The sequence below is a fragment of the Drosophila mauritiana genome, unplaced genomic scaffold (assembly GCF_004382145.1).
Source record: "Drosophila mauritiana strain mau12 unplaced genomic scaffold, ASM438214v1 Y_18, whole genome shotgun sequence".
In the NCBI taxonomy this organism is placed as follows: domain Eukaryota; kingdom Metazoa; phylum Arthropoda; class Insecta; order Diptera; family Drosophilidae; genus Drosophila; species Drosophila mauritiana.
In genome coordinates, this window is record NW_022881564.1 from 35214 (window position 1) to 45683 (window position 10470).

General features: G+C 36.8%; 1 protein-coding gene across 1 annotated transcript; it reads right to left on the reverse strand.

Annotated features, from left to right (window-relative positions):
• Positions 1–4262: 4262 nt before the first annotated feature.
• LOC117150011 lies at positions 4263–5072 on the reverse strand (the record flags this gene model as incomplete). Its single annotated transcript, XM_033316890.1, has 2 exons — positions 4469–5072; positions 4263–4414 (listed from the first exon to the last, which is right to left on the reverse strand). Coding segments are annotated over exons 1-2 (756 nt in total), but the record flags the coding sequence as incomplete, so codon positions are not given.
• Between the last annotated feature and the right edge of the window lie 5398 nt (positions 5073–10470).

Sequence of the window (10470 nt, forward strand, 5' to 3'; positions counted from 1 at the left end):
TCAATAACTAATCGATGTTTTGGAGATCCATCTTCGTTTTGACCTTTTTTAGGCACTACTAAAACTGATGAATTGTAGGGGCTTCTACTTGGTCTTATAATTTGTTCTTTTAACATTCTATCGATTTCATTATTAACGAAATCTGAGACTGACATAGCATAAGGATATTGTTTGCTATAAATTGCTCTGTCATTGACTGTATTTATTTCTCCTCGAATATCGGTACGAAAAGGAATTTGCGTATTTATTTTAGAATGCTCCTTTTCAATTTTATTCATAACTTTATTTTCAAATTCTTTTATTTGATTTGAAATAATATTTAGGTTATGAATTTTTTCTTTGTCGGAAAACTCAACGACTGCGTGCTCGGTATTTGTGGATTCCAAGCTATTTGATTTAAGACTGACGGAATTAACATCGTCGGCTTGTTCAGGATTTTTTAATCCCAAACAGATATATTTTTTATTAGCGGATAAATCTACGCTGGCGTGCTCAGGATTTTTTGATCCCAAACTGATATATTGTTTATTAGCGGATAAATCTACGCTGGCGTGCTCAGGATTTTTTGATCCCAAACTGATATATTGTTTATTAGCGGATAAATCTACGCTGGCGTGCTCAGGATTTTTTGATCCCAAACTGATATATTGTTTATTAGCGGATAAATCTACGCTGGCGTGCTCAGGATTCATTGATCCCAAGCTATATAACTGCCTTCAGCAATTACCGTTTCGGTTTTATATATCTTTTGCTCATCTAAATATTTTTTAATTATATATTCTTTTAATGGAAGAATATTTTTTTCCTCAATTAAACACAAATCGTTTTTTTCCTCGTCAAAATATTGGAGTTTCTCTTTATTTCCCTTATACTCCATGATTCCTTTCTCAATATCTAATTTAGCTCCAATCTTTCTTAACAAATTGAATCCAATTAATAGATCAGATTCTAAACCCTCAATTTCATAGAATAAATGTTGTTCCCCAAATATATTTATCAAATGATAATATTTTATGACTGAATATCCATGAACTGTAGATACTCTTTTATGTATTGATAATTCCCTTTTATTCTCATAAATACCCTTTTTTATATAGCACGCGGTGGCTCCTGTGTCTATTAGTATTTTGAATTGTCTTTTAGTTTTTCTGTCTACCCTTGTGATATGAGGCATCCCTCTGTAAGATGCTGATCTAAAAAATGGCTCTCATTGATATTATTTACTCTCATTGTTTTATGAGCTGGCTGGTTGACTGTTCCCGTTGATTCCCGTTTTATCGGGGGGGTGTGTTTCGGACTGATTTACAAGACCTGAGCTTGTGTTGTGTTTTTGCGCTGGGTATTGATTATAATTATTTCTTTGGAAATTATTATTAAAATTGTGTCGGTTATTATTATAATTCCACTGGTTGTTATTATTCCTGGGATGATTCTAATTTTTATTCAGACGATTTTGAACTCTTATGGAGCCGTCTACTTCCATAGGTTCTGGTGGTGGTTGAACTTTGGAATTATTATTAAAATTCCAATTGTTATTCGCTCCGAAGTTCCCGTTTTGCGGCCAATTATTATTTATCCTATTTGGTGTATTATTAATCTGTCTAGGGGCAAATCTAAGGTTGTTTCCTTGGTTTCTGTTTTCACTCCTAAATCCATTATACCTATTTGGAAATTGAGCTCTAAAGTTGTTAGACTCTAATTCCTGACACTTTGCCAAAGCATTTGGCAAATCTGGTGGGTTGAGAGAGAATTGTGTTTCTGAGATTGAACCGTTTAATCCAGAAATAAAAATTCTTAGCGCGTTGCTCATAATTGTTTTATTTGTTTCCTTGGTTATTATGCTGTCCTTTCCATAAGTCATTATAGTTTTATTTATAAGTAACGTCATTTTCTTATTTACTTCGTTGTAGAATTCGGTAATGGTCATGCGTCCCTGTCTTAAGATGCTTAATTCTGATTCGAGTATATGGATTGGTCTTTTATCGCTATAGATAAAATCCAATCTAGAAAGAATCGCTTGAAAGTTTAAAACGGTACCATGGTTGGTTAGAGCATCATGTGCTGCTCCCATGATTTTATTACGTAAAATTGTTAAAGCGATAAAATATTTTTCACTTTCAATTTTATATAGACTCATTGCGGTTTCCGCCGCAGTAGTATTCTCTGTATCTTAATCTTAATTTTTTTTAAATTTTATTTAAAGACTTAGTGTTGTTTTTATCTGCTCACGATACTTTCCGTGGGAGTTCTTCCTTCAGCGTAGTTGGTGGAGGGTAGGGGTCTTCCTTCAATTGGTTGTTCTTAATAATTCTTTTTTGGTGTCTTCCTTCAATTGGTTGTTCTTAATAATTCTTTTTTGGAGTCTTCCTTCAATTGGGTCGTCTTGATAATTATTTATTGGGGTCTTCCTTCAATTTTTTATATAGCCTTTTTATTTTTGAATTTGAATTTTGAAATTGAATTTGTTTGAATTTCTTTGGTTTCGTAGTTGAGTTCTGAATTTTTATTATTATGTTATGTTTATGTTATGTTTATTATTATTATGTTCTCGTAATTTGTATTAAGTATTCAGTCCACCTTTTTATGTTAAATTCTTAATTGGATTATTGCATTTATTGATTTCCAATTAAGTTTTTTTTTTTTTTTTCACGATCACTTTCACATTAGTTAGGCGACGTTGTATTGTTGTAGATGTTTTAATTTTTCCACTAAAAATATGGATTGTTGGCGGCGCGAGTTCCGTTTTATTTTTAACTTATTATCGTTAATATTTATTTAGAACTTTTGAATACGCCGCCCCACGTTGGGCGCCAATTAAAATTGTTACTCTTTATTTATTTAAAAAAATAAATTTTATTTTTTATTATTTAACATTTATTTGGTGATAAACTTTTTCACTTATACTATTACGAGACACTTGGTAACTTATGTTTAACTTCGAGCTGTTGACGATCTCGTCCCGATTCAGACTCCCGACTCTTACAGACTGATCTTCAAATTCTAAGTCCTAATCCAATCAACCTCGAATTAGCTTTTCTTTCGGAAAATTACCGAACTTTCGATAAAAGCTTTATGCTGGAAATTTTCCACTGCATTGTGAAATTCAATTATGCTGATCGATGCAATTTTTGATTGATACGCAATAAGTCGGCCGTGGCTTGGTCTCCAAGCGGAATCTGTGTTTACGTTAAGTTTGGGTTGCTTATGTTAGCGGGTAGCTGAGTGCTGGTAAAGGCAATGACAAAAACAAAGACAAGGGCAATTCCGATGAGATTGAGAATTGGAATTTGTTTATAAATTGTGGAAGGGAGCTATGTTCATGGGTTGGATAACTTGCACACATACAGTTGTCTGCCATTACTGTATGCGTAGCAAAGAGCTGTTCGCTGTAGCGCTCTTCGCTCTCTCGCCCTCGAACAAAAATTCGAGATAGCCTGGAGTACCCTCTAGAGCCACGGCGAAAAAATCGCGTGCCAAAAAATCGTATGGCGTTACGCATCTTGTTATTCTAGTGTCTTTGACTAGGCCTGTGGTGTCCGTAAGCTTCCCTGTTGCTACGGGCTGCAGGTTACTAGTCGCTTTCCTGGTGGGTTTTCCATTTTCCTTCTGAGTCTGTGGCCTCTGCCGATCACGAGCCACATTCGCAGAACTGTACAGGTTAGCTGTTGCTGTGGCCATGGTCCAGTCTGAGGCTTCGATGGGACGAATGCTTAGTAAGTATCGTCTCGCAGAGTGCGAATAAAAGAAAATTTCGACGCTCGGCTGATCACGGGGAAATTCTGAACATCCATGAAAAACACCTCGTGTTCGATAACAAACAGAATACACATTGGTCAAACTTAACCTGCAATACAATCGTCCCGTCTCAATGTGATAGCTCAAAACGGAGTAATTCTATCCGCCAAAAATGGCTTGGCTATTATAGATTTAGTGTGCCGAATTACATATACATCGAAATCCTGACACAAATATCTCAAGCTTCTAGTGGTTAGAGACTCGACTATCGATATCCCTAAACCGTTCCGCGACAACGCCCTTTACTCTAGGTGTAACCGGTATAACATAACATACGTATGAAAAGTTTCTGGGCTTTGGGCTAAGTCATTATTCGAAATAATTCATGCAGATGTATGTGGACTCTTTTTTATGAAATATTTCAAATACTTCTTGACCTTTTTTGACAAGAAATCCAGCTGAAAAGCTGTAGCTTATCCTTTGTAACGGAATAAAGCTAATATGTATAACATTTTAATTTTACTCACCCTTGCAACAAGAGGTACGCGGCGCCCAACTATTTTAGCATTGACACGAACTAGCACCATTCGATTTAATGGTGACTGTTGGCTCAAATTAAGAAGATATTTCTTTATCTTAAATTCTGGTCTCATAGTCACAGCCAAAAAACCCAAAAGTTCTGTAAGGGATATAAAAAATACGTTTAAATGATCTACTACCAATGACACCTTACCTGTCTCCGTACTGTCATGAAGAGTCCAATAATATTGAATAAAGTTGTCCATAGGACAGTGTCGAGTAAATACAGCCCTTATGACCACTACCTTTGAAGTTTCATAGTGTAGTGGACGACTTGAGTCATGACAACGAGGAATATAAAATGTAGGCTCACAAGTTATATGCAAGTTTGTTTTAACGAATGTATAAGTCTTGGCCTGTAGTTCATTTCCAAAAAAGCCGTCACTAGTAATTAAAGCAACCACACTAAAGAAACCGTTTGAAAAAAAATTAACTTCGGAAGCATGGAAGTAACACTCATCATAGGGTATTTGCATATCCGTGGTTATTCCAAAATAGGCCAACGTTTTTTCTAAATTCGAGGTCCTATACCAAAGAAACGCTTCTTTTCGCTCACTTGAATTTGTCTGAAAATAATCTACCAAAATGTATCCATTTAAAGAGACTTTCGTAGTAAACCATTTTTGATGTAAGGACTGCAATGTTATTATTACTCGGCCTTTCCCGAAGGTATGAGATCGGTTAGTAAAAACATACAGATTTGACGATAAAACATAAAATTGTAAAAAGCAAATTAGAATGAGTATTGATTTCCACATTTCAATGCCGAAAATTTAAAATACCCTCAAATGATGATTAGAAAACGTCCTACTTTGTTAAATATGATCCTACGGAAAACATTTACGTAGCTTATTGAAAAAAAAATTGCAAGTAATAAATAAGAAATATTATTATTATTAAATAACAATGCCGGAAATTTGTAATACCCCCAAAAGTCCTACTTTTTTAAATCAGATTCTACTGGGTACATTTGCATAATTTCATCATTGTTCAGGGAAATTTAAAATTGTTCAATAATGTGGCAGTTTTAGTCGGTTTTAGGGAGTTATAGTGGAAAATTTTTTGCATTTCGATATAAAATAATAGGACTAATAAAAATGTTAAAAAGTATCAACACGTTTTTCAAGAGTGTGGGCGTGGCAGTCTCTAGAATCTGTATACTGAATCTCAGGCTATATATATACATGTCGCAGCGTTGGCATTTTCTTGCTCCTGATCTTCCATATTAGCAAATAAACCTTTCGAGTGAAGCGAATTCCAACCGGCGTGCGCGACTGTCTGTATGCAACTGATCGTATTTTCTACGCATCGATCTATCCTTTACACACGCTAGCTGGACTACACTTGGCGACAGCGCGACAACGCTGTCGCCTCACTCGTAACGGTACTTTGGCGCCAGTCATATTCTACGTTGTAGTCAAATTCTAAGAATGTCCTCACAATATACCAAGCTCATTGCGCAGCTGCGTCTTGCAAGCACAGTGGTCAAACCATGCTAATAATATGACAGACACGTACAGTGGTCAAAATACATTCGTAATGCGACACGGCCTTCCTGACATAATACACGTCCTCGTGTGTTGTCTTAAATCTACCACATAAGTGATAACACTTCAGGATTCAAAGACTCTCTGGATATTTCAAAGAATTATTTCCATTCAATCCTTTTCTGATTCAAATTAGTTTCAACTTCAGTCTTATCATAACATGACTAAATTACTTAAATTTTCGTAACACAACTCAAATTTAACAAATCATACCACTCGTGTAATTCCTTTAACACATTTTTCTCTTATTCTTTCAAATCAAACATATTTTGTAGTTCCTTTTAAAAATAATTAACTTATCTTTTGTGTAGTTCCTTTTACACATAATAAACCTATCTTTAGTGTAGTTCCTTTTACACATAATTAACTTATATTTTGTATAGTTCCTTTTACACAAACTGAACTTATATTTTGTGTAGTTCCTTTTACACAAACTGAACTTATATTTTGTGTAGTTCCTTTTACACAAACTGAACTTATATTTTGTGTAGTTCCTTTTACACAAACGACCCCCGCCATAACAAGTCTCTTCTGCTATTGTGCGGTCTTCAGTTTCTCTATTATGTCACACTGTCAGGCTCTTGCTGCATTCCTTGCAACGATCTCACGCATCCTCATGCGTCATGGTCTCTCCGGACCCTCATAGCTGTAGCCTTGTGAATAATTAACTCAGAGTATATGGTCTCTACGAGTGCCTCAGTCGGCGATCTCTCGCAGTGGTCTCTACGAGTGCCTCAGTCGGCGATCTCTCACATTGGTCTCTACGAGTGCCTCAGTCGGCGATCTCTCACATTGATCTCTACGAGTGCCTCAGTCGGCGATCTCTCGCATTTGTCTGCGTCTACCTCAACAGGCATCGACCATAACTATTCGTGGGCCTACTATACGTTCTCTTGCTTGTCAAAGATCTCAACACATATCGGTCACCATCAAGCTTTTCCGCCATTACATATGGCCCCAAACCAGCTTTGTTTGATGCCACTCTTCACTCTTGAGCAAGACATGGTCGCCTACATTGAATCTTATTTCTTATATTGAATCTGATTTATTTATAAAATTAAAATTACAAATCTTTACGTAGCTAGAATTTGCATCGTGCATGTCACGAAGCCGTTACGACTCATAAGCACAGCACTACTAATTCATCCTTCCATGAACACATCCGCTAATCCCTCTTTCAATAAGGAATCAAAAAAGTATGGAACGGACTCACCGGTTTCACCATATTCCTGATGGTGGAGCTACAGTACAGATGTCAACACGTTTCTCGGTTACTTGGTCGTTTCCTCGTGATCGTCCTTTTTGACAGGCGGATGCGAAGTGCCCAAACTCGTCGCATTTGAAACATTTGACTGTTGATCCCTGCGTTGAACTTCCGTTGTGACTTTGATTTTGTGACCTCTGCCGAGCACGACATTCAGCATATTTATGTCCAGTCTTTCCACAATAATTGCATTCCACTTGAGAGAGATACTTAGACTTTTTACGCTCCGGGTCTGTTGTAGATGCGTCGTCATCAAGGTTCCGATTTTTAAAAGTGTGCGCTTGTAGTTGTTGTTGCATGTCATTTCGAGTTTTAATATTGTTTGTAAAAACCCAGCGCGACAATTTGTCATCAATTTGTGCCATGTGAGCCAGAGTAAGTGAAACCGCAATTTCCTCCAGATCAATAGATTTAAATTTGGACATAAGTAAGGTGACGATTCGGCTTCCATATTCGGTGTAACTTTCTCCAGACTTTGGTCGCCCGTTCAAAATTTTCATCATTGTGGCAGCGTTGTACACCAAGCGGAGGCATCTGCACCAGCTCCCTCAGGATGAAACTTTGGGAGAGTTATATGTTTTCCCTTTTCATCAGTTGCCGATGCCTTTGGTGTCTGCATATTTTTGATGATCTCCATTAGGTTGTTGTTTTGCACTTGTAAAGCTGCCAGGTATGCATCGGTGATCTTTGTAGGCAAAGCAGATCCCACTTCTGATGTCGCAGCGTTGGCATTTTCTTGCTCCTGATCTTCCATATTAGCAAATAAACCTTTCGAGTGAAGCGAATTCCAACCGGCGTGCGCGACTGTCTGTATGCAACTGATCGTATTTTCTACGCATCGATCTATCCTTTACACACGCTAGCTGGACTACACTTGGCGACAGCGCGGCAACGCTGTCGCCTCACTCGTAACGGTACTTTGGCGCCAGTCATATTCTACGTTGTAGTCAAATTCTAAGAATGTCCTCACAATATACCAAGCTCATTGCGCAGCTGCGTCTTGCAAGCACAGTGGTCAAACCATGCTAATAATATGACAGACACGTACAGTGGTCAAAATACATTCGTAATGCGACATACACTTTATATAGTCAGAAACGCTTCCTTCTGCCTTCTGCAATCTTAAACCTTTACTCTACGAGTAACGGGTATAAAAAATGGTTTTATTTAATCTGGAATTGACAAAATAAATATCGGCAATCCGATTTGCAATCAACTTGACGGTGGTTCCACTAAATACGAAATTTTTTGATGTTATTATTATTGTGTTATATGCAAGACAAAACAATAACAATAAGATAATAAAGGTAATGTAAGTTCTGGTGATTTTTGTCATGATAGTATGGTGGTAAAAGAATTTAAAGCTAAGATGTAAAAGAAAAAAACATGACACGGGGAAGTAAACATCATCCTCATCTACTTCTTCATAACCAAGTAAATTGTATTGAGATAGCATTTTCTTTGCATAAAATATCATTGTGTTTACAGAGACTTGCTTAAAGCCGGAGAATTAACTCTGATATTTTTTTAAGTTTGTACACAATATACAGGCATAATCGTCTCTCCAGACGGGGAGAGTCCCGTAACGTAGAATTCGTTTGCCTACATTTGTCATTCCGGATACATTTGTTTATACTACATTCCACCGTCTTTAGAATTCTCAGAATATCTTATCTGCCTCAAATAGACTGTTCGATAGGAAGCAATTGAAAATTGTAGGTGATTTTATTATACCTGGCACTCTCCTGGTACCCTGGTCCCCACAAAAAGCCAGAGAGAACGCTACAGACAACTCTCCCGACTATTAGCTACCAGTGCTCAGCTAGTCTAAATGAGACCGAGAATTTTTAACATTTTTAGGGAATTTTGGTAGGAATTTTGGAAAATATTTAATTTGAATGCGCCAAAGTGTGTACGCGATATATTTGGAGTATAAATAGAGTGGAGTTTTTCAAACTTGTGGGCGGGGCGTTTTCGGGAAAAAAAAAACAATTAGTACACCCATTTGAGTGCCAAGGATTAAAATGAACCACTGCTGATAAAGGCACCAAATTGGCTGCTCCAGCGAAACAATAAAGTCCAAAAAGCAAGTGAACTCACTTACATCGGTCTGCAGACGTTGGTCGCAGACAACTTGTTCGGTGGTGCTGGAAGAGGTACCCCAGTAGATCAGCGAAAAGGAAGACTAAATGCCTGCCAGTCCAGGATGTATTTTATAATGTAAATAGTATAAAGTGAAAGCAAAATCAAAAAGAAATAGATATTCAAGCTAAACAATTGAAATTTCAAAACAAAAGAAATAAACTTTAAAATAAAAATTAGGAAAAAAGTCAATTTTAAATAAGTAAAGTCAAGCATTTTGAGAAAAATCTTTCTTAAACCTTAATAAATCAAACATTTGTTCATTAATTAAAAACAATTAACAGAAATTACAAACTATAATTTAAATTTAAAAAGAACCTATAAAAATCATTATCATATTGCAAAGCAATCGAAACCTACAATATAAATATTTTTTCATTTTTGCCAATTCCGCACACCTTTTTTTTCTACTGCCGAACTAAAATTAAAAAAAGAAAAAATGGCTAATCCAAATAACCTCGTAAGACCCCCCATTTTGAACGCACCTGCAAACCAGCAGGTGCTGGTCCTTGCTTTCCATCAATATGGCTGGTCTGCAAGATGGAATACGCGTAATGGTACAGAGAATGATAGAGGATAGGTTAAACCCAGGGGTCCCTCAATTAGTGGACCAACCAGTAAACATCGATGTAGTAAAGTGCCTTAAGAAATTTTCAGGAGCGGGAGAATTCATTTCTTGGAAAAAAAGTGTAGAAAGAATCTTGCAAATTTATTCAACAACAGCCGGCTCACCTAGGTACTTTGGGATTCTTTACGTCATCAGGAACAAGATCGTGGAAAATGCTGATTCGGTTTTAGAATCATATCAAACCCCCTTCAACTGGACGGCTATCTCGAAATGCTTGACGACTCATTACGCTGACAAACGAGATGTTACCACACTCGAGTACCAAATGACGTCTCTAATACAGGGCAACCAGACGGTATCAGAATTTTATCAACGCGTCTACACTAACTTGTCGCTAATTTTGAATAAAATTACCTGTATGGAAATGAGCAGGTATTCAATGGATATTTTTGCTAAGTCTTATCGAGACAAGGTCTTTGACACCTTTGTTAGAGGTCTCAAAGGCAATTTACCAAGATTATTGGGATCCAAAGAACCAGATGACTTACCATCGGCTCTCCAGTTATGTGAGAAGTTAGAAAATCAAAAGTTCGGAATCAATTACGCCAATAATAATCAGGCCAATTCGAGAGAAT